The sequence below is a fragment of the Neoarius graeffei genome, chromosome 3 (assembly GCF_027579695.1).
Source record: "Neoarius graeffei isolate fNeoGra1 chromosome 3, fNeoGra1.pri, whole genome shotgun sequence".
In the NCBI taxonomy this organism is placed as follows: domain Eukaryota; kingdom Metazoa; phylum Chordata; class Actinopteri; order Siluriformes; family Ariidae; genus Neoarius; species Neoarius graeffei.
This window is the reverse complement of record NC_083571.1, coordinates 109,936,946-109,962,443: the sequence shown is the minus strand read 5'-3', so window position 1 is coordinate 109,962,443 and position 25,498 is coordinate 109,936,946. Positions and strand designations below refer to the sequence as shown.

Here is a 25,498-nt window from a genome sequence, read left to right as displayed (position 1 = left end):
GATAAACAGAACCCAGTTAAACAAATGAGACAAAAATATTATACTTGGTCATTTATTTATTGAGGAAAATGATCCAATATTACATATCTGTGAGTGGCAAAAGTATGTGAACCTTTGCTTTCAGTATCTGGTGTGACCCCCTTGTGCAGCAATAACTGCAACTAAACGTTTGCGGTAACTGCTGATCAGTCCTGCACACCGGCTTGGAGGAATTTTAGCCCGTTCCTCCATACAGAACAGCTTCAACTCTGGGATGTTGGTGGGTTTCCTCACATGAACTACTCGCTTCAGGTCCTTCCACAACATTTCCATTGGATTAAGGTCAGGACTTTGAGTTGGCCATTCCAAAACATTAACTTTATTCTTCTTTAACCATTCTTTGGTAGAACGACTTGTGTGCCGTTGTCTTGCTGCATGACCCACCTTCTCTTGAGATTCAGTTCATGGACAGATGTCCTGACATTTTCCTTTAGAATTTGCTGGTATAATTCAGAATTCATTGTTCCATCAATGGAATACTATACCCTTCATAGGGTGCTTGAGGGTTCATGGGAGTTTGCCCAACCAGTCCACATGTGCTTTGTGGATATGGAGAAGGCATTCGACCATGTCCCTCATGGTATTCTGTGGGGGGTGCTTTGGGAGTATGGGGTTCAGGGCTCTTTGCTAAGGGTTATCGGGTCCCTGTACGAACGGAGCAGGAGTCTGGTTCGCATTGCCGGCAGTAAGTCAGACCTGTTCCCAGTGCATGTTGGACTCCGGCAGGGCTGCCCTTTGTCACCAGTTCTGTTCATAATTTTTATGGACAGAATTTCTAGGTGCAGCCAGGGGCCGGAGGGAATCCTGTTTGGGAACCACAGGATTTCATCTCTGCTTTTTGCGGATGATGTTGTCCTGTTGGCTTCTTCAAACCAGGACCTTCAGCATGCACTGGGGTGGTTTGCAGTCAACTGTGAAGCGGCTGGGATGAGAATCAGCACCTCCAAGTCCGAGGCCATGGTTCTCGACCGGAAAAGGGTGGCTTGCCCTCTTCGGGTTGGTGGAGAAGTCCTGCCTCAAGTGGAGGAGTTTAAGTATCTTGGGATCTTGTTCACGAGTGAGGGAAGGATGGAGCGTGAGATCGACAGGCGGATCGGTGCAGCCTCCGCAGTGATGCGGTCGCTTTACCGGTCTGTCGTGGTGAAGAAGGAGCTGAGCCAAAAGGCAAAGCTCTTGATTTACCGGTCAATCTACGTTCTGACTCTCACCTATGGTCATGAGCTTTGGGTAATGACCGAAAGAACAAGATTGCGGATACAAGCGGCCGAAATGAGTTTCCTTCGCAGGGTGGCTGGGCACTCCCTTAGGGTGAGAAGCACAGTCACTCGGGAGGAGCTCGGAGTAGAGCCGCTGCTCCTCCACATTGAGAGGAACCAGCTGAGGTGGCTCGGGCATCTCTTTCGGATGCCTCCTGGACGCCTCCCTGGGGAGATGTTCCAGGCATGTCCCCCCGGGAGGAGGCCCCGGGGAAGACCCAGGACACGCTGGAGGGACTATGTCTCTCGGCTGGCCTGGGAACGCCTCGGTGTTCTTCCTGAGGTGTCTGGGGAGAGGGAAGTTTGGACTTCCATGCTCAGACTGCTGCCTCCATGATCCGGCCCCGGATGAGCGGAAGAAAATGAGATGAGATGTTTAACTGGGTTCTCTTTATCTACTTTTAGAACTTGTGTGAAAATCTGATGATGTTTTAGGTCATATTTATGCAGAAATATATAGAAAATTCTAAAGGGTTCACAAACTTTCAAGCACCACTGTATGACTATAGCAAGAACCAAGTGTTTACCTTGTTATGCTCTAGCATGTGGAAATTAGCAACAGCTAAATTATGAATAAAACTGTGATGAAATCAGAGTTGATACTGATGTCACTTCCTGACTGTATTTGTGCTTTTGTTTACACTTATCGTTTATCCTCACTGTGCTTTGTTTTCTCACAGCTAGTGTACGAGTTTTTCCTGCGGTTCTTAGAAAACCCGGATTTCCAGGCCAGCACAGCCAAACGCTACATCGACCAGAAGTTTGTGCTGCAGGTTTGTGTCTATAAAAAGCCTCAAGTTAACTTAGCTTTACCAAGTTATTATATCCAATAACAAAATGGCACAGCCCAAAGTGTTTTTTACAGTGTGTTGCAAAAGTATTCATCCCCCTTGGTGTTTGTCCTGTTTTGTCGCATTCCAAGCTGGAATTAAAATGGATTTTTGTAGGGTTAGCACCATTTGATTTACACAACATGTCTACCACTTTAAAGGTGCACGTTGTTTTATTGTAACACAAACAATAATTAAGATGAAAAAAAAACAGAAGTCTGGAGTGTGCATAAGTATTCACCCCCTTTTGTATGAAACCCCTAAATAAGAGCTGCTCCAACCAATTCACTTCATAAGTCACATAATTCGTTGATTAAGATCCACCTGTGTGCAATCAAAATGTCACATGATCTGTCACATGATATCTGTATAAATCAACCTGTTCTGGAAGGACCCTGACTCTGCAACACTACTAAGCAAGCAACATGAAAACCAAGGAGCCTCCAAACAGGTCAGAGACAAAGTTGTGGAGAAGTATAGATCAGGGTTGGGTTATAAAAAATATCCCAAACTCTGAATATCCCACAGAGCACCATTAAATCCATTATAGCAAAATGGAAAGAATATGGCACCACTACAAACCTGACAAGAGAAGACCGCCCACCAAAACTCACAGACCGGGCAAGGAGGACATTAATCAGAGATGCAACAAAGACACCAAAGAGAACACTGAAGGAGCTGCAAAGATCCACAGCGGAGATGGGAGTATCTGTCCATAGGACCACTTTAAGCCGTACGCTCCACAGAGCGGGGCTTTATGGAAGAGTAACCAGAAAAAAGACATTACTTCAAGAAAACACGTTTGGAGTTTGCCCAACAGCATGTGGCAGACTCCCCAAACACATGGAAGAAGATTCTCTAGTCAAATGAGGCTGAAATTGATCTTTTTGGCCATCATGGGAAACGCCATGTGTGGCGCAAACCCAACACCCTGAGAACACCATTCCTACAGTGAAGCATGGTGGTGGCAGCATCATGCTGTGGGGATATTTTTCATCTGCAGGGACAGGAAAGCTGGTCAGGACTGAAGGAAAGATGGATGGCACTAAATACAGGCCAATTCTGGAGGAAAACCTGTTTGAGTCGGCCAGAGTTTTGAGACTGGGACGAAGGTTCACGTTTCAGCAGGACAATGACCCTAAACATACTGCTAAAGCTACAGTGGAGTGGTTTAAAGGGAAACATTTAAATGTCTTGGAATGGCCTAATCAAAGCCCAGACCTCAATCTGATTGAGAATCTGTGGCATAGCTTGAAGATTACTGTACGCCAACGCAACCCATCTAACTTGGAGTTGGAGCAGTTTTGCCTTGAGGAATGAGCAAAAATCCCAGTGGCTAGATGTGCTAAGCTAATAGAGACATACCCCAAGAGACTTGCAGCAAAAGTGTCACAATAAAACAGTTTTCACCTTTAGATTGGTAGGCATGTTGTGTAAATCAAATAGTGCTAACCCTCCAAACAGCTTGTCATGCGATAAAACATTGCATTATAATGCAGTGATGTGGTGTTTTTGAATGAATAAAAATATCGTCCTCGTTGACAAAGTACTGTTGTATAAAAGCAATTAAACACTTCAAGCCATGCCATTATTGGAAAATCCACTGCTTCACTGTTGTGATTTCAGTCGTGTTTTGAATACATCAAATCAGATTCGAGATCGTCGCTCTGTTTGCTCTGATTTTATCACCTCCAACTTTTACTTTGCATGTTTGTTATATTTCATCCCTCATACGTGAAACGGGTGCTGCTTTCGTAAGTTCGTAAGTCTTGAACAAAGCGTTTCATTCAGTAGATCGTCAGACCGGTCCAGCAGCGTTGCACTGTTATTTGTGTACGTGTGCACAGTGCTGTAAATTGATTGTGCACCGAGATGCGTTTCGTAGAACTGGTTTATATTGTATTATAAACATGTGGAGAAGACCAAAGTATCCAGCTGGAGTTTTGTTGCTCCCCTGAGGGATTCCCTCTGCTCGGCTCAGAACCGTACGGTCGGTTCCCCGGTGAGAACGCAGGCCTGGCTCAGACAGGGCCGAAAGCTGAAGCTGACGAGCGAGTTTCCATGATGCGAGAGCTTCCCGCCAGAGCTTTAAATAGCACACTAATGTTTACTCTGCAGGAAGACGAGAGAGCGGGTGGTGCGGTCAGACAGAGAGGAAGAGAAAGCCTGGCTTAGGAAGATTAGCGAGGAGAGTGAGTGTGGAAAAGGAAACTCTTTAAAGCCCCACGTTCCACATAACTGCCTCAATTTATTTCGTACAAGCTGTGACTTGAGGCTTGCATTATTTATTTAAAAGGATTTTTAAACTAACTTGCATTGATCTTGTCTCATTTGGGATTAAAGCCCAAGGGAACGAACTGTAAATCTGTGATGGCTTACGCACTAATGAGGTTAATGCTGGTCGTGTTAGCGCAACCTGCAGTGAGCTACGGTACACAATTCATAAGAACTTTATAAGTATGTCAGAACTTTTCTCGTTTCTATGTAAAGTCGGTGGGACTAATCTGAACACCAGAGGCTCCAAGTCTCCCGTCGTGGGCGGGAGATCTCCTGCTTTAGGGAACATTTAGAAAATCCTCCCAACCTCCCGCTGACAACATCATAATCTCCCGCCCACCCTTACTACACATGATTAATTAAAAATATATATAACTTGATGCGTTTGGTGACATAAATTAATAGTTGACTTTCCGCTTTTCGTGTGTCTGACATCGTATGGGTGGACTCAAGTGTGTACCCCGTGGTATATGCCGATTCCTCGGTCGGTGCACCGATCAGCGTAACGGAGGGATTGGAGTGAATGCCGGAGGCATGTGCGTGCATATGAATCGAGCGGAATTCGGTACGCCGCGGGGTCACACTGAGCCACCCAGTGTCTTAGCAGTTACCGATAAAGCATACAGATGGCGCTATTAATGATACCCCCGAGAGAACGAGAGAACCTGTGACACTCAACCATTTTTTTTTTTTTTGCGTCTGCATTTATTGCCTGCCCGTCTTTAACTTTATGTTCTCTTGAATGAGACAATGAAACGAAGTTCCGTTGGTGGAAATGGCGAAAGCCAAACTACGAAGAAAAAATATCAGAAAATCACCACGATAAAGTTCGGATCGCCCGTCGCGATGGTCGCATGGCGGACTATTTTGGACGGCAGCAAGACGACCCTATATCTGACAAGGTTAGATCACCAGACCAGACGTTAGATTCTAACCAAGTTGTCTGACGTTTTTTTTTTTAAATATATTTTTTGGGCTTTTTTCACCTTTATTATTGGATAGGACAGTGCAGAGACAGGAAACAAGCAGGAGAGAGAGGCGGGGAGGGATTGGGAAATGACCTTGGGCCGGAATCGAACCCGGGTCCCCGGACCCGTGGCACGGCGCCCCATCCACCTGAGCCACGACACTCCCTGTCTGACTTTTACTAACTTAGAATATTATTAGAAGAACATTATCATCATCAGAGGGTCTGCCATTGGCAATTTATAATAGTCATTATTGACACTGACTTTAGGCATATTAAAGTTTGGTCTATAGTCACTGGATTTATCTAGATCTGTTAATATTAATAAGATTTAATTGACACAAAATGTGGTGAATCATTCATACACACATATATATATAATATATAAAACTCGCCTTTGTGCCTACGGCGCTCAAACTTGTCTCCGTCCGAGCTACTCGCAGAGAGGGACAATCTCCCTCTTTGCAATTTCCCCAAGTTGGAGCCTCTGGAACACTGATGTCACTCATCGCTCCCACAGATTGAAAATTTGCTGGTTGTTTAATATGAAACACTCCTTTGGTAATTGGTGTCATCCAAACATTTATTATTATTATTTCTTTACACAAGAGTGGCGGCTACAACAGTCCATAATTATGGACGCCTTTTCAGATTTACCAATAAAAAACAATCTTCCAAAGGTGAGTTTCAGTTGCAGCAGTTATTATCGGTTAATTAATCAACCGGAAGACCCGCCTCGCCCTTTGATCTTGTCGTCTGATGACACAGATCGTTACCTGAGATGGGATTGATCACCGACATGTTTTAACTGATCAAATTCACCGATATTTCATGATCTCTTTGTCGAAACCTACTTTGTTTCTTATTCTTTCAGTCGCCATTTTGTATCTAAACGCGCGTTTGAGAAGTCACGCGTGTGAGGTGTCGGAAATAGCGATCACTTTCACCGGTGTCCACCATTATCGACACGCTGTGGGATTAAGGGACATTTACAACCGTTATGGATCGATCTTTGGGTAACATTGTTGAAGTAGATGAAGTACTTAAAAAAATAAATAAAAGTGCTGTGTTTTTTTTTTTTTAGAATTTTTTTTTTTTGGATTCATAGCAGAATGGAATGTTTATAGAGTATTTGGAATCCGATTGCAATAAATTGAATTAGACCAGAATTAAATTCCTAACATATAAAAAAAAAAAATTACATGCTTGAAATATTCAGCTTTTTCTGTTCCATTCAGAATTTTTTTTTTTTTGCGCGGTTTGTTGTAAATCTCTACCACGTATTACAATATCAGTAGACGGTTTATATTTTGGTTCGAGGAATGACATGCGACCTTTGACCTGGATTTCCATGTGGTTATAGTATCAATTCCCTGTTGACGTTTATTGGTAAACGACAAAACTAGAAATTAATACAAACAACAACGAATGATGAACAAAATGTGATCTACGAAAATACTGAGAAAGCGGGTAGAAAGTGGAACGAAAAGATTTTCTGACGCAGGTTAAACATTATCAGTTCATTTGTTTACAAACATTAGAATTACTTCCTCATTTACATAAAACACCCACATCCATATATTTATATAAAAGATATTTTGTACTAAATATAAGTCTATGGAAAACACATTTTAAATAAAAACTGTGTTTTGTTAACTTAATACCACATACCCATTATTTTTTAAAATAAATAATCATCTGGATGTCGATAATTGTGGAACGGTGTCATGTGATCTGATACGCCAAGTAATCAGGAATCAACTCATTTTTTTCCCCAGTGGAAGTTTGAGTAATTATTCATGCACGATTTGAAAGTCTTTGGCCAAGTTTACATTAGACCGTATCTGTCTCGTTTTCTTCGCGGATGCACTGTCCGTTTACATTAAAACGCTGGGAAACGGGAATCCGCCAGGGTCCACGTATTCAATCCAGATCGTGTCTGGTCCGGTGCTGTGTAAACATTGAGAATATGCGGATACGCTGTGCTGAGCTCTAGCTGGCGTCGTCATTGGACAACGTCACTGTGACATCCACCTTCCTGATTCGCTGGCGTTGGTCATGTGACGCGACTGCTGAAAAACGGCGCGGACTTGTATCACCTTTCATTAAAGAGTATAAAAGTATGAAAATACTGCAAATACTGATGCAAATACTGCCCATTGTGTAGTTATGATTGTCTTTAGGCTTGCCATCCTTCCACTTGCAAGTGGTAAGTGATATGCGCTGGGATCTCACACACAGCGGCTCAGTCCCGAATCACTGCTCGTGCACTTCACTCGCGCGCTCTGTGAGCTGCGCAGGGCCGGAGTGCGCACCCTCCAGAGGGCACTCGCTGTTCAGGGCGGAGTGATTTGGAGCGCAGGATGCCTGCGGAGCCGAGCGTATCCGTGTATTGGTGTTGCTGTGTGCACGCGAATCGCGTATTGGTGTTGCTGTGTGCACACTAATCGTTTTAAAAACGTTAATCTGATGATCTGCTGATACGGTCTAATGTAAACCCCACCTTTATCTACTTTTACAATCGTTAAGGTGCCGATAATTGTAGCTGCCGCCACTCCTATATTCCCTGGTGAGAGTTTGATAGTATTTTAACACGGTACACATTACATCATGACGGTCACGTCTGTGATCCTAACCTAACATGAGCTGAATGTACAGAAAGATTCCAGGAGTGATTCAGTATTTAGAATGTAGCAATGCCTATAATTTAAGTTATTCCATGAAATCGAATTGTACGTGAGCTGATAGCTCGAAGTCATGTACGATGAGATTGAGTAGAATAACTGTTTTATTTTCTCCACATTCACTGGATTTTGAGAAACCGAGCATTTTATTTGAATTTTATTTTCTAATAAGATAAATAAAAATTTTTATGCCAAAAAAAGTAGACCAATAAATTTCTATCCGTTTGAATTCTGTTTATATAAAAGTCCCATTCTCATGCTTAAAAATGTGGTTCGGAACTCCATTAAAAACAGTTATTCGGGGGCGTTGTGGCTCAGGTGGATAAGGCGCCATACCATGAATCCGGGGACCCGGGTTCGATTCCGACCCGAGGTCATTTCCCAATCCCTCCCCGTCTCTCTCTCCCGCTCATTTCCTGTCTCTACACTGTCTTATCCAATAAAGGTGAAAAAAGCCCAAAAAATATCTTTAAAAAAAAAAAAGTTATTCCACAAAATCGAGTCGTACACGAACCGATAGCCGACGAGGCGCGTAGCACCAAATTGGCTATAAGCCGTGTACGCCGAGATTGAATGGAATAACTGTTTTATTTTCTCTACATTCACTGGATTTTGAGAAACCGAGCATTTTTATTTAAATTTTTTTTCTAATTCGATAAATAAAAACTTTTATACAAAACGTCCGACAAAATAATTTCTGCTTAGAATGTAAACAAACCGGCGAAATGACAGGAGCAATTTGTGAAAAATGCGATATACAAAAGATATGTTCTTACCATCTTACCCATACTTTTTTTTTGGGGGGGGGTTGTTTTCGAGTAGAGTTTTTATTTCGTCCTCGGTTGGTTTAGCAACACGCGCCACCATTTTTTTTTCTCTACTCATGGTATATGAGCTGATAGCCTAGTAGTAGAGTAGCCAATCAGAGCGCACGATTGCTCATATCCAGTGAATGTGGACAGAATAAACTCGTATATGCAGTCACCTGGGCGTGTTCACATACCCCTTTTCCACCAAATCAGTTCCAGGGCTGGTTCGGGGCCAGTGCTGGTGCTGGTTCACAACTCGTTCAACTTGCGAGCCAGCTGAGAACCAGTTTGCTTTTCCATAGCTCGCGGTGCTAAGGGAAGCCACGTCATTACATCGTTGTATACGTCAGTTACGTCGCTGCGTTTGCATAAACCTTGGCGCGAATATCGAAGCAAAAACAACGCGGAAGAAGCAGCAGCAGCAACAACAATAATAATAATGGATGACTTCGCGTTTGTATAGCTGCTGCTTCTCGTCGCTTAAAAATGGCGATCTTTCGCAGTCTTGTTATTGTTGTTGGTCTTAACAACTCCGCCCCCCCGCTGACGTAAGCGGTTCTTTCCTCTGGCCCAGCAGAGAGTTGGTGCTAGCCTGGAACCGGTTTTTCTGGCCCCAGAGCCAGTTCTTTGTCAGTGGAAACAGAAAACCCGGTTCCAAACTAAGCACTGGCCCCGAACCAGCCCTGGAACTGCTTTGGTGGAAAAGGGGCATCAGTGGGTTGAATCTGCCAGTCTTTACAGATTTACATTCATAACCACAAGTGACCCTTACTGTCTTTAGTGTAAGGGTCTTGGGCAGTTTTCTTTTTTTCCTCTCCACACTACTTTGTTTCTGCATGGTCCTTCCAGTTTTGCTTGAGTTGGTTCCCCAAACATCAGTTACTTCACAAATGTCTCGATCTTTCCACTGAATACGGTCCCTGCTTTTGCTGTCTTCTATTGTTCCTTCCATACAAACACTGATATGACATTTTAGAATTAATCATGCGTCTGTCATTCCCTCTCCTCCGTTCTTCTCCCTTCTCGTTTTCTCTCCCACATTCTCTCTCTTTTCTTTGTCTATTACTCTTTGTGTCTCATGCTCTCTCTTTTCTTTTCTTCTTCTCTATATTATTCCCTCTTGTCTCTTCCTCTCTTTGTATTTTTGTCCCCTAACTTTTTTTTCTTCCGTTCTTCCCTTTTCTCTCTGCTCCTGTTAATGTCTCTCCTTCTCTGGCCCCTACCTTTCTTACTTCTCTAACGCGTCCCCACCCCTTTACCCCCTGCTGTGTTTCAGCTGTTGGAGCTGTTTGACACTGAAGACCCCCGGGAGCGAGATTTCCTGAAAACCATCCTGCACCGCGTCTATGGAAAATTCTTGGGTCTTCGCGCGTTCATCCGCAAACAAATCAACAACATTTTCTTACGGTAAAGCCACACACCGGGAAACCACGAGCACAGCAGCTCCATTACCAAAATATACTGATCAAGAAACAGATGCTGCACCTGCTGCTAAAACAAAATGAGTTAATTTGGGTTTCTTTTTGAACGAACACCCAGTGTCACAATCAGCTTATATGGTGTCAGATTTTATTTTACAGATTTCAGCACAAATTGCCAAAAGCCTTTTAAACCAGGACTGGCAGAACCAGAGGCCACGCCCACTTCATTATGATTGACAGGCAAAGAGGCCATGCCTCCTTCCTGAGGACTAACAGGCACAAAGGCCACGCCCCCTTCATTAGGACTGATGGGCACAGAGGCCACGTCTCCTTCCTTAGGACTAACAGGCACAAAGGCCACGACCCCTTCATTAGGACTGACTGCCAGAGAGGCTGTGCGTTCTTCATTAGGACTGATGGGGCAGAGAGGCCACGCCTCCTTCATTAGGACTGACAGCCAGAAAGGCCACACGTTCTTCATTAGGACTGATGGGGCAGAGAGGCCACGCCTCCTTCATTAGGACTGACAGCCAGAAAGGCCACACGTTCTTCATTAGGACTGATGGGGCAGAGAGGCCACGCCTCCTTCATTAGGACTGACAGCCAGAAAGGCCACACGTTCTTCATTAGGACTGATGGGGCAGAGAGGCCACGCCTCCTTCATTAGGACTGACGGCCAGAGAGGCTGTGCGTTCTTCATTAGGACTGATGGGGCAGAGAGGCCATGCCTCCTTCATTAGGACTGACAGCCAGAAAGGCCACACGTTCTTCATTAGGACTGATGGGGCAGAGAGGCCACGCCTCCTTCATTAGGACTGACGGCCAGAGAGGCTGTGCGTTCTTCATTAGGACTGATGGGGCAGAGAGGCCACGCCTCCTTCATTAGGACTGACGGCCAGAGAGGCCATGCCTTCTTCATTAGGACTGACAGCCAGAGAGGCTGTGCGTTCTTCATTAGGACTGATGGGGCAGAGAGGCCACGCCTCCTTCATTAAGACTGACGGCCAGAGAGGCCGTACGTTCTTCATTAGGACTGACGGGCAGAGAGGCCACGCCTCCTTCATTAAGACTGACGGCCAGAGAGGCCGTACGTTCTTCATTAGGACTGACGGGCAGAGAGGCCACGCCTCCTTCGTTAGGACTGACGGCCAGAGAGGCCACGCCATCTTCATTAGGACTGACGGCCAGAGAGGCCGTACGTTCTTCATTAGGACTGATGGGCAGAGAGGCCGCGCCTCCTTAGTTAGGACTGATGGCCAGAGAGGCCACGCCGTCTTCATTAAGACTGACAGCCAGAGAGGCCGCGCGTTCTTCATTAGGACTGACGGGCACAGTGGCTGCGCCTCCTTCGTTAGGACTGATGGGTACAGTGGCCGCGCCTCCTTCGTTAGGACTGACGGGCACAGTGGCCACACCTCCTTCGTTAGGACTGACGGGCGGAGAGGCCGCGCCTCCTTCGCTAGGACTGACGGGCACAGTGGCCGTGCCTCCTTCATTAGGACTGATGGGTACAGTGGCCGCGCCTCCTTCGTTAGGACTGACGGGCACAGTGGCCGCGCCTCCTTCGTTAGGACTGACGGGCACAGTGGCCGCGCCTCCTTCGTTAGGACTGATGGGCGGAGAGGCCGCACCTCCTTTGTTAGGATTGATGGGCAGAGAGGCCGCGCCTCCTTCGTTAGGACTGACGGGCACATTGGCCGCGCCTCCTTTGTTAGGACTGATAGGCGGAGAGGCCGCGCCTCCTTCGTTAGGACTGATGGGCACATTGGCCGCGCCTCCTTCGTTAGGACTGATGGGCGGAGAGGCCGCACCTCCTTTGTTAGGACTGATGGGCGGAGAGGCCGCACCTCCTTCGTTAGGACTGACGGGCAGAGAGGCCACGCCTCCTTCGTTAGGACTGACGGGCAGAGAGGCTGCGCCTCCTTCGTTAGGACTGACGGGCAGAGAGGCTGCGCCTCCTTCGTTAGGACTGAAAGGCTATGACTGTATTATTAGTACTCACAGGCACTGAGGTCAGGTGACTGTGTCTGTTTCTTTTCTTGTGTGTGTGTGTGTGTGTGTGTGTATCCATCACTCTACCCTGCAGGTGTGTGTGTGTGTGTATCCATCACTCTACCCTGCAGGTGTGTGTGTGTGTGCGCGCGCGCGCGTGTGTATATCCTTCACTGTACCCTGCAGGTGTGCGTGCGTGCATGTGCGTGCGCATGTGCGTGCATTTGTTTTATTGGATGTGCTCACCCTGACCATCTGCTGTGTTGTTTAAAATAGCAGTGTGTGTTGGAGTGTTCCAGCATTATAAGTGGGCCCAGTCAGGTACACTCATTCACCCCTCAGACCAAAATAGATCACCAGACTGACAAAGCCCTGTTTATTTATTTAGGGTTTCCACTATGCTGACGCTCCTTTACGTGCATCAGTGCAGTGGAAACGAATGTGCAACAGCCACTTTGAAAAATGTAACCTGCCGTGACCCCCTGATGCTTTCGTCTCTGTATGTAACAGACTGTGAGCACGCAGTGTGAAAAGAGTCTGCTGTTCCACCCCTTCATTATTCTCACTGCTGTAGCAAACCCACTGCATCTCACTGAGTGGCGAAAATATTCACTTAAAGAGCTCAGGGACATGATTTGAAACAGCGTGACGGCGAAACACAACTGTTGGAATAAATGTTCGTGCAGAGGAACGGTCTTCCGAGTGTGAGCAAATTGTGAGAAACCGTGATGTGTGTCAGTGCTAAGAGTGTGTTCTCTGCTCAGGTTCATCTACGAGACGGAACATTTCAACGGAGTAGCTGAACTTCTGGAGATCCTGGGCAGGTCAGTTCAGGCTCGACATTTCAGCATCAATAAATACTTTTTAGGAATATGTTGTTAATATATGATTGCAATTATACGTCAGTGTTCGACACACTTATTGTTATAAATACTATAATATCAAAAGTCTAATATTAATAAATCAGAAGAGAGATTCTGTGAAAGCACAAAGTGGAAGATTCATGTACAGTGATGTAAAAACGTCTTCAAAACGACATTCATTATTATTTACTAAATTAATGTTGGCAGAGACGAGGTTAGCTTTAGCTGAAGAAGTTGCATGACGGTAAACATAGCAGACATTAAATAACTGGTAAAATCTGTTACAAAACGAAAATTCAAATTCAAGCTCGGACCTTTTTTCCTGTAGTTAGTAAAAAGTGATTCTCTTGTTTTGAAAAAAACTTTGTAAAAATTTTATTTAACGCTTTGAATTCAGTTCAGGTGAGTGACGTGTCTGGTTCAGCCAAGCGAGGCGTTCATATTTATGGGACATACACTACCGTTCAAAAGTTTGGGGTCGCTTTGAAATGTCCTTATTTTTGAAAGAAAAGCACTGTTCTTTTCAATGAAGATCACTTTAAACTAATCAGAAATCCACTCTATACATTGCTAATGTGGTAAATGACTATTCTAGCTGCAAATGTCTGGTTTTTGGTGCAACATCTCCATAGGTGCTCCATAGGTGAGAGTTGCTGGCCCATTTCCAGCAACTCTCACTCCAGTGTTCTAATGGTACAATGTGTTTGCTCATTGCCTCAGAAGGCTAATGGATGATTAGAAAACCCTTGTACAATCATGTTAGCACAGCTGAAAACAGTTGAGCTCTTTAGAGAAGCTATAAAACTGACCTTCCTTTGAGCAGATTGAGTTTCTGGAGCATCACATTTGTGGGGTTGATTAAATGCTCAAAATGGCCAAAAAAATGTCTCGACTATATTTTCTATTCATTTTACAACTTATGGTGGGAAATAAAAGTGTGACTTTTCATGGAAAAACACAAAATTGTCTGGGTGACCCCAAACTTTTGAACGGTAGTGTACATCAAACTACGTGTGTGTGTGTATTACATTCTAAGTTTGTTTACATTCTAAGCGGAAATGATTTTGTCGGACGTTTTGTATAAAGTTTTTATTTATCAAAATTGGAAAAAAAATGCTCTGTTTCTCAATATCCAGTGAATGTGGAGAGAATAAAACAATTATTCCACTCAATCCCGTCATACACGGCTTGTAGTCGCGATCAGCTCACGTACGACTCAATTTCGTGGAAATGTAAATATAATTCCGATGTATAATCACATTTTATTGGATACCAGCTGCTTTAATAAGAACCAGATTCAGCGAATTGGGATGTAAACATTTTGCCTGTTTCTGGTTGTAAGCTGGTCAGATAGCTCCAGGATAAGCCCTGAGGTGAGATGCAGAGACGTAGCCTGCTGGAGTTTACTGCAAAAGAAAAGTAGACCAATAAATTTCTATCGGTTTGAATTCTGTTTATATAAAAGTCCCATTCTCATGCTTAAAAATGTGTTTCCTAACTCCATTTAAAAAAAAAAACAGTTATTCCACAAAATCGAGTCGTACACAAGCCGATAGCCGACGAGGCGCGTAGCACCGAATTGACTTTCAGCCATGTACGATGAGATTGAGTGGAATAACTGTTTTATTCTCTCCACATTCACTGGATTTTGAGAAACTGAGCATTTTATTTAAATTTTTTGCAAATTTGATAAATAAAAACTTGATACAAAACATCCGACAAAATAATTTCCGCTTAAAATGTAAACAAACCGGCAAAATGACGGGAACATTTGTGAAAAATGTGATGATGATGATGATAATTCTTGAAAAATAAAAAAAAGATATGTTCTTATCAAATACTTCTATATGTTATTTACCAGCTGGGAGGTCCGTATTGTGAAATGCCGTGACCGAGGTCAGTATTCAAGGCCGAGGTCACGGTATTTCACCATACGGACCGAACTTAAGCTGGCAAATAATATATTTATTTTTTTCTTTACCAAATTCTAACAGAAAACGAGAGCGCCTGAAAGGGAAAACCGAGCCGAGCCGCCATTTTGAATCCTCATTCACGGCTGTAATGCAAATGGCTTCCTCCTCGGTATACAAGTGCACTTCCATGGCAGGAAAAAAACTACATTTTGCTGCCTATGTAGTCCACTATTTATACAAATAGGAGTCATTCAGGATTCAGCCATGTTTTTGCTCGGCGTTAGCATCAGTTAGAGGTTTTTAGCTTTCTCCTGAAATGTTTTCTTTTATTTCTTCTTCCTCAGGGTAGTAAAACTCGCTTTCGTTGTGAACACTGTCGTTATCACTATCCATGCTGTAAAATTAATGCTATTCTCCTGAGAAATGCTGGCAAAAATTTATAAGATTTTTGATAATCTTATCAATAAATCTTATAAAAAAAGATAAATGTTGACAAAAAATTCTACTATGTTTGTTGCTGTTGTGAACGAGCGAGTCGCCAGAGGTCCGTAACCGGGGTCCGTAACTGGGGTCCGTACCGTAGGATGCGGACCCGCTTGCCAGCCAATCAGAGCGCAGGATTTTATGGAAGCCGCACCGCGAAAAAAATAATTTTTGTATTTTTTTGGGTTTTGTTTTTGAGTCGAGTTTTTATTTCGTCCTCGGTTGGTTCAGCAACACGCTCCACCATTCTGGTTTTTCTTCTTCTTTAGGGCTTTTTTTTTGGTGGTTGGCAAACCAACTTAAAGGTGCATTACTGCCACCAACTGGGCTGGAGTGTGGAACAGGAGATATTGGGGGAGGCGACTGACACCTATATTTTTTCAGCTATTTCTGTTTTTTTTTTAAAATACTTGATAAAGTGAGATGATTATGTGCTGTGTGTGTATAATATATATATATATATATATATATATATATATATATATATATATATATATATTATGCGTGATGTATATCTGAATATTGCACATTCAATTGATTTGGCTACTCTACTACTAGGCTATCAGCTCATATACCGTGAGTAGAGAAAAACAAATCGGCGGCGCGTTTTGGTGGACCAACCGAGAACGAAATATAAACTCCACTCGAAAACAAAAAATACACAAAAACGTAACAAAATATGGAATAAAAGTATTTGATAGGAAGAACATGTCCTTATATGCGTCTATAGTTTTAGTATCGCCAACTCTGTACACCATATACCGTCCCTACACAAAGGATCATGGGAATCTTTCTCAACCCGTTCACCTCTGACCCGTTCCAGTTTTGTGTAAATCGTGGCTGGAGGGATTTGTTAAATTTTTTTTTTGGGGGGGGGGAGAGACCCTAGCACCCTAGCACGCACCTGAACCTATATACGTCCCTTTACTGTTACGTGTCTACTTTCTGTGCATCATTTCTGGAAAAGAGAACTTTTAGACCGAGCAGGTTCTCGCATGTCGCCTTTCAGTAGACTTTAATGCACACGTTTCGCTGTACGCTTTTTGCGTGTTGAATTTTTAGGGCGTGAACAGTACTGGATGGATCAATGGGTTTCATTGATTTAATCATTCATGATTTCAGGTTTTATTAAATATTCATTTTTTTTAATAATTAATGTTTAATTTCGCATGAAATGGCAGCCACACTGAGTACAGTACGAAATACAGTGAACCCTCCATCGTCGGTGCTTCTTGATCCGAGTTTGGTTTTTAGCAGAAGGATCACAGATGACTTTTTTTTTTTTTTTTTAAATTTCCCCTCGCTCACAGCCTTCTGACGCTTCAGGGATTCTTGTGAGTCAGAACCATAAATCTGAATCCACTACCGAGAACAACTTTTTTTTTAAAAAATTATATAGATATAACATCGGCACCCAGTGGCCACTTTATTAGGTATACCTACCATTTTTAGTTATACTTTTATACCGTATAGTTATTTTATTTTTATTTTTTTGTTTTTTCCTCCTGATAATGGAGTTTGAGATGATAAGTTTTATTTATTTTCTTAGGCTGCTTTCACTTTTGGCACTTTTCTCAACTGCCAGTGAATGTTTTACATGTAATCCCCTGGCGGGAGGAACGCGGCGAACAAGATCAGAGTCACTCTGTGCGTTTCTGGGTTTTTTGCTTGTTGAGTGGTTTGTTTTTCTCATCGCGGAGCTTCCAAAATTGGAAACTGTTCCATTTTTCAGGAAAGTTCAGTGTGAGTCGGGGGCAAGCGAAAACCAAGATTGAGAACATGGTATCGGTGAAAAAAAGTTTGTCTTGTTAATGAACCAGTCTGAGGAAGTTTACAAGAAACGTCAGGATATGTAAAAAAAAAAAAAAATTTTTTTTAAATTGGGACATATTGCACGTGCAGCACTTGATTTTCTGCCTCCAAAGCTACAGTGAAGGCACTCCTATCCATGCCAGAGAGAAATCAATCTTTATTTCATCTTAATTACTGATGATAATAAATCATATGAAGCTTGCGAGCGAGGCTTGTTAATTAGCTGATATGAGCTACAACTTTTAGTTACAGTATGTGCATCACATGAGCTCAAAAGGCACTGTAGCCAGCCCTTTTTTTTTTTTTTGGCCCCGGTCACACCGCCCGAACTTTGCTGGAGCGTTCCTTGAACGGTAGGGAGGGGGGGCCGAATTTCAACAACGCTCGTCACCGCGCACAAAATGGGAAAAAAATCAAAAACACGGGTGTTGGCTTAGCAGTGCACCGCTGAAGCCGGCGTTGCTTTAGCGTTGGTTTAGCGGTGACGCGAGCGTTGGTATAGCGGCGTTCTGCGCATGCGGGCTTTGGCTCGGCGGGGGTATAAAGTTGGTTTAGCACCAATCATAGCAAGTCTCTCAGCATCCATGGTGATACAGTTTTACTGTAACTTTGAGCAAATTCGATATAGATGAGGTCTGAACTCAACGGCAGCTCGATTCCAAATGAGCTCCTGGTCCATTTCTCCCCGTATTTATAGCTAAATTCTGGTCCCGCTCCGACACCTCTATACCAACGCCAAACCAAAGTTCATCGCCGCCATGGAGAGCTGCTTCAATGCCCGACACCGTTCCAGCAACCCCGTGTCCGCTCGTAAAACGCTTACAACCGCTCCACCGAAGTTTGTGCAACGTTTAATTGCCGCCCAGGCAACGCTGGCGAAGCAGCGGTGGTCCAGCGTTCAAGATTTCTGCGTTGGCCTAGCGGACCCAAGTGTCCACGAACTTGCATCTAGCGGTGCCAAACTTTGACTGGGCGTTGGTGGAGCGGGGGTGAACTTTGCCGGGGCGGAAAATTGCCCCCTCCTCACCGCTCGCAATATTTTGTGCAGCTCAAAACTTTCGGAGCGGTAGGAGGGCCCCTCGAGAAACATCAGCGGTGGCCGAGCGTATACGGCGTTGCTTTAACGGGGGCCAACTTTTGTTAAACGGTGGTGAACGGTTACGAGCGGTGATGAATTTTTTTCACCGCTCCAGGAACGCTCCAGCAAAGTTCGGGCGGTGTGACCGGGGCCTTAAGGTATGAAAATGACATTTTATCAGGTACACTTGCAAAACACTTCACTCTGGAGGCACTCCGTCAGTGTGAATACATCAACTATCAATATACAGTATAACAGCTTCATAGAATGGAAGGATTTCTCACATATCTATCCACCGGATCCATCCGTGTGTTTGCTAGTTGATGGTATAAAGACTTTTCTCAGTCCTGCAGAGAGGTCGCGAACACGAAACAGGCCACAGTATTGTGACTTGAAAAACATTCATGTGATCGCTTTATGAGAAACCTGAACTGCAGCAGCCTTAACAAAGCTGCTTTTTATCAACAACCTTCGAAGCCCTAATGAAAAGTGACTCGTTTCTGTGTGTGTGTGTGTGTGTGTGTGTGTGATCACGATTTTTGCTCTCGCAGCATCATCAATGGGTTTGCGTTGCCGCTCAAGGCCGAACACAAGCAGTTCCTGATGAAGGTGCTCGTTCCGATGCACACTGCCAAAACCCTAGCACTCTTCCATGCACAGGTACAGATCAACAGTGTGTGTGCAGAAAATTATATCTGCACACAACATACACGAAGCTACAACCCCGATTCCAAAAAAGTTGGGACAAAGTACAAATTGTAAATAAAAACGGAATGCAATAATTTACAAATCTCAAAAACTGATATTGTATTCACAATAGAACATAGACAACATATCAAATGTTGAAAGTGATACATTTTGAAATTTCATGCCAAATATTGGCTCATTTGAAATTTCATGACAGCAACACATCTCAAAAAAGTTGGGACAGGGGCAATAAGAGGCTGGAAAAGTTAAAGGTACAAAAAAGGAGCAGTTGGAGGACCAAATTGCAACTCATTAGGTCAATTGGCAATAGGTCATTAACATGACTGGGTATAAAAAGAGCATCTTGGAGTGGCAGCGGCTCTCAGAAGTGAAGATGGGAAGAGGATCACCAATCCCCCTAATTCTGCGCCGACAAATAGTGGAGCAATATCAGAAAGGAGTTCGACAGTGTAAAATTGCAAAGAGTTTGAACATCTCATCATCTACAGTGCATAATATCATCAAAAGATTCAGAGAATCTGGAAGAATCTCTGTGCGTAAGGGTCAAGGCCGGAAAACCATACTGGGTGCCCGTGATCTTCGGGCCCTTAGACGGCACTGCATCACATACAGGCATGCTTCTGTATTGGAAATCACAAAATGGGCTCAGGAATATTTCCAGAGAACATTATCTGTGAACACAATTCACCGTGCCATCCGCCGCTGCCAGCTAAAACTCTATAGTTCAAAGAAGAAGCCGTATCTAAACACGATCCAGAAGCGCAGACGTCTTCTCTGGGCCAAGGCTCATTTAAAATGGACTGTGGCAAAGTGGAAAACTGTTCTGTGGTCAGACGAATCAAAATTTGAAGTTCTTTATGGAAATCAGGGACGCCGTGTCATTCGGACTAAAGAGGAGAAGGACGACCCGAGTTGTTATCGGCGCTCAGTTCAGAAGCCTGCATCTCTGATGGTATGGGGTTGCATTAGTGCATGTGGCATGGACAGCTTACACATCTGGAAAGACACCATCAATGCTGAAAGGTATATCCAGGTTCTAGAGCAACATATGCTCCCATCCAGACGACGTCTCTTTCAGGGAAGACCTTGCATTTTCCAACATGACAATGCCAAACCACATACTGCATCAATTACAGCATCATGGCTGCGTAGAAGAAGGGTCCGGGTACTGAACTGGCCAGCCTGCAGTCCAGATCTTTCACCCATAGAAAACATTTGGCGCATCATAAAACGGAAGATACGACAAAAAAGACCTAAGACAGTTAAGCAACTAGAATCCTACATTAGACAAGAATGGGTTAACATTCCTATCCCTAAACTTGAGCAACTTGTCTCCTCAGTCCCCAGACGTTTACAGACTGTTGTAAAGAGAAAAGGGGATGTCTCACAGTGGTAAACATGGCCTTGTCCCAACTTTTTTGAGATGTGTTGTTGTCAAGAAATTTAAAATCACCTAATTTTTCTCTTTAAATGATGCATTTTCTCAGTTTAAACATTTGATATGTCATCTATGTTCTATTCCGAATAAAATATGGAATTTTGAAACTTCCACATCATTGCATTCCATTTTTATTTACAATTTGTACTTTGTCCCAACTTTTTTGGAATCGGGGTTGTAATTACATGCTGTATTTGTAACAATAATTAAAGGAGAACTGAAGGCACTTTTTTTTAAATTCTCAAAATTCTATTTCTCATTTTATTAAATATCGGAATGCATTTTTGATCGCTATTTTGTCACTGCTATAGCAAGTTATGAGTGTTTGAAATATGCTCTGTAATATATCAGTCCATATGTCAAAGCAATGGCCGTAAACGAGATTTGTTGAGACCTGTGCAAGACATCGTAGGACGGAAGTAAAACGTACAGCGGAAATCAAAAGTGACTGACATCTGCCAACGTTGTCAAAAGACTTGCGCGCCCTCTTTCGAATGCTGATGTGATGAAGCCGGAAGTTTTGTTTGTTTTGATAGCAATCAGGAAAGTTTGAAAAAAGTAGGCAGTAATAGTCATTTAAACTCGTTTTTGTGCAATACTTCGTTTGGAAAACAGTTTTCAAAATGGCGGCGTTGACACCTGGTTGACACGTCACGTTTCCAAGTCTCGTGAAGATCGCGCGGATAAGCGACGCCTGCCGTGGACCAAACGAACTAAATTCAACATGGCTAAACACCAAACAGGCCGATAAGTATAATATTTAATTGCAATTAGTTGCCGATACGAGTCACGATATAAGGTTACTAAAACCGAAAACGTCATTGAATAACACGTTAATTAAGAAATAAAGCAAGTTTTAAAATGACTTCAGTTCTCCTTTAAAGTAAGTGCTGTCCAGGCACATCATTGCACTTAATTACCTCAATTAATGCTCTTAGTCACCATTGTGGTTTGAGTAGAGATTCAGAAGCGCAGCAGCAGACTCCTGTAGCCACTGAGTCACCATCACTGGACAGGTTTTTTTTTTCTTTCCTAATACGTGATGTTCTGAGTTATAAATACCGAGTAGTGATTTGAATCGTTCTATCTTGAGCATGTTTCTTTCCTCTCAGTTTAAAATGGGTGCAAATTGGACAACAGCACCACCCAGTGGTATTTTAATAAAATGTTGGGTCAGATGACGGCCGAAGAGTTGGATTCAAAATCCTAAAATGAGTGTGTTGGGTATTCCAGTTCAAAAATCAAATCGTTCTTAATTGCATATTCTAATAATAGACAGGAATTTAATTGTTCGGCAGTGTCTTGCAAAAGTATTCATCCCCCTGGGTGTTTGTCCTGTTTTGTCGCATTACAAGCTGGAATTAAAATGGATTTTTGGAGGGTTAGCGCCATTTGATTTACACAACATGCCTACCACTTTAAAGGTGCAGATTTTTTTTTTAAATTGTAACATGAACAATAATTATGATGAAAAAACAGAAATCTGGAGTGTGCATAGGTATTCACCCCCAAAGTCAATACTTTCTTGAGCCACCTTTTGCTGCAAGTCTCTTGGGGTATGGCTCTATTAGCTTAGCACATCTAACCACTGGGATTTTTGCTCGTTCCTCAAGGCAAAACTGCTCCAACTCCTTCAAGTTAGATGGGTTGTGTCGGTGTACAGCAATCTTCAAGTTATGCTACAGATTCTCAGTCAGATTGAGGTCTGGGCTTTGATTAGGTCATTCCAAGACATTTAAATGTTTCCCTTTAAACCACCCAAGTGTATCTTTAGCAGTATGTTTAGGGTCATTGTCCTGCTGGAACGTGAACCTTCGTCCCAGTCTCAAACCTCTGGCCAACAGGGCCGTAGCCAGCATTTTAAAATCACCGAGGTCCGTGATGCACAAAGCACGCGCTGAAAAATTTTCGACATATTTAAAATGAGAGGGGTGAATTACACATCACACAAGAGATCTATTCCTGAAATTACTTTTAATGGTGTTTGAACTGAATATCATCAGTTTTGAAAAAAAAAATCATGTATGTGGCAAGAGTAAGAATAATTTGAGCTTGTTTAATGGTTTGATCTGGCCCAGGCAATGAGGACAAAAGATACCCTAACCATGTAGCCTATGTAACCAAGATACATTAACAATCTGGCATCCGTTACACCTACACAAAAAAAAAAAATTCTGGGAAAAAAAATCAGTATACACCACCATGTTTGAATAAAGAGTAGGGATAACAGCTACATGAAAATGTGCTGATGGTTATCATGAAAAAACCATGTCTACTGCACTGCGTTCCTCCCCCAAGTCGCGCACTCATTCGTTTTTGTGTTCTTGGTCTCAGAGCCGCACGAAACAGACACAGAAGACAGAATCAACATTTAACATAATTAACAATGCACTTTTTACGGAGACATTTTAATGTTATTCTTTTTTTTTTTAAATTCAGTTGAATATTTAGCGTACAAATGGATTTTCAGCTCTTAAAAATGACCGAGGTCCGGACCTCGGTGGCCTCATAGCTGGCTACGGCCATGCTGGCCGACTCAAACAGGTTTTCCTCCAGAATTGCCCTGTATTTAGTGCCATCTATCTTTCCTTCAGTCCTGACCAGCTTTCCTGTCCCTGCAGATGAAAAATATCCCCACAGCATGATGCTGCCACCACCATGCTTCACTGTAGGAATGGTGTTCTCAGGGTGTTGGGTTTGCGCCACACATGGTGTTTCCCATGATGACCTAAAAGTTCAGTTTTAGTCTCATTTGACCAGAGAATCTTCTTCCATGTGTTTGGGGAGTCTGCCACATGCTGTTGGGCAAACTCCAAATGTGTTTTCTTAAGCAACGGCTTTTTCTGGCCACTCTTCCATAAAGCCCCACTCTGTGGAGTGTACGGCTTAAAGTGGTCCTATGGACAGATACTCCCATCTCCGCTGTGGATCTTTGCAGCTCCTTCAATGTTCTCTTTGGTGTCTTTGTTGCATCTCTGATTAATGCCCTCCTTGCCCGGTCTGTGAGTTTTGGTGGGCGGCCTTCTCTTGTCAGGTTTGTCGTGATGCCATATTCTTTCTATTTTGCTATAATGGATTTAATGGTGCTCCCTGGGATATTCAAAGTTTGGGATATTTTTTATAACCCAACCCTGATCTATACTTCTCCACAACTTTGTCTCTGACCTGTTTGGAGGCTCCTTGGTTTTCATGTTGCTTGCTTAGTAGTGTTGCAGAGTCAGGGTCCTTCCAGAACAGGGTGATTTATACAGACATCATGTGACAGATCATGTGACACTTTGATTGCACACAGGTGGATCTTAATCAACTAATGATGTGACTTACGAAGTGAATTGGTTGGAGCAGCTCTTATTTAGGGGTTTCATACGAAAGAGGGTGAATACCTACAGTATGCACATTCCAGATTTCTGTTTTTTCATCTTAATTATTGTTTGTGTCACAATAAAACAATTTTCACCTTTAAAGTGGTAGGCATGTTGTGTAAATCAAATGGTGCTAACCCTACAAAAATCCATTTTAATTCCAGCTTGGAATGCGGCAAATACCAAGGGGGATGAATACTTTTGCAAGGCACTGTATGATATATAATGTTTGAGCAGCGGTTTGAAGGAAGCATGGTCTTGTATTCTAGACCATGGACTAGCAATATTTATTTATTCTCATGTTGTCTAATGTTTTTTTTTTTTTTTTTCTGTTCCAGTTGGCGTACTGTGTGGTTCAGTTTCTGGAGAAGGACGCCACACTCACAGAGCCGGTACGACATGATGTCCTACAGATCCTCTATAACGGTGTTTCTCACTGCTGCTCCTGCATTTTATACCTACACTTAATTCAGGATTTCAGCCACTTTAATATCACCCCCGAAATATACAGCTGAGGATCGTCTGGTCTTTTTCCAGTCTTCAGTATGGTGTGGTACGCCATGCCTTGCGTTCTGAGATGCTTTTCTGTTCAGTACGGTTGTAAAGAGTGGCTATTTAAGTTACTTTAGCTTTCCTTTCATCAACAAGACATTTCTGCCTTCATTTTATATGTACAGTGCTGAGCGTAAATGAGTATACCCCCTGTGAAAAGTAACATTTTAAACAATATCTCAATGAACACAAACAATTTCCAAAATGTTGACGAGACAAAGTTTAATATAACATCTGTTTAACTTATAACGTGAAAGTAAGGTTAATAATATAACTTAGCTTACACATTTTTCAGTTTTACTCAAATTAGGATGGTGCAAAAATGAGTACACCTCACAACAAAAGCTACTACATCTAGTACTTTGTATGGACTCCATGATTTTTAATGACAGCACCAAGTCTTCTAGGCATGGAATGAACAAGTTGGCGACATTTTGCAACATCAATCTTTTTCCATTCTTCAACAATGACCTCTTTTAGTGACTGGATGCTGGATGGAGAGTGATGCTCAACTTGTCTCTTCAGAATTCCCCAAAGAAAATAATTTCTTTACACCACAAAGGTGAAGGCTACAAGAAGATCAGCAAAGCTTTACTTATCAGTCAGAATACTGTAGCAAAAGTGGTACAAAAATTTAAGAAAGCTGGAACTGCAACCATCTCACAGAGACGTCCAGGTCATCCACGGAAGTTAACACCTCGACAGGAGCGTCTTCTGATGAGAAGGGTTGAAGAAAATTGGCATGCAAGTTCACTGCAGTTATCTAAAGAAGTAGAAAGCCAAACTGGGGTGACTATTTCCCGTGACACAATACGGCGTACACTGCAGAGGAATGGCATGCATGGATGCCGTCCACGAAAGAAGCCTCTCCTAAAGCCCAGGCACAAAAAAGCCCGCTCAGAGTTTGCCAGGGCCCATGCTGACAAAGATGAAGACTACTGGGACTCTACACTCTGGAGTGATGAGACCAAGATAAATGTTTTTGGAACTGACGGCTTCAAAACTGTATGGCGT

The 25,498-nt window shown here is 43.1% G+C and overlaps 1 protein-coding gene across 1 annotated transcript in view; it reads left to right on the top strand.

Moving 5' to 3' along the window:
* Positions 1-25,498, top strand: part of ppp2r5a (protein phosphatase 2, regulatory subunit B', alpha isoform) — a 131,210-nt gene that overhangs the window by 90,481 nt on the left and 15,231 nt on the right. The window contains exons 4-8 of the mRNA XM_060917891.1: positions 1,976-2,068; positions 10,139-10,269; positions 13,040-13,099; positions 18,976-19,084; positions 24,271-24,324. Of these exons, the coding sequence (XP_060773874.1) occupies positions 1,976-2,068; positions 10,139-10,269; positions 13,040-13,099; positions 18,976-19,084; positions 24,271-24,324 (447 nt within the window). The remainder of the gene's footprint in view (positions 1-1,975; positions 2,069-10,138; positions 10,270-13,039; positions 13,100-18,975; positions 19,085-24,270; positions 24,325-25,498) is intronic.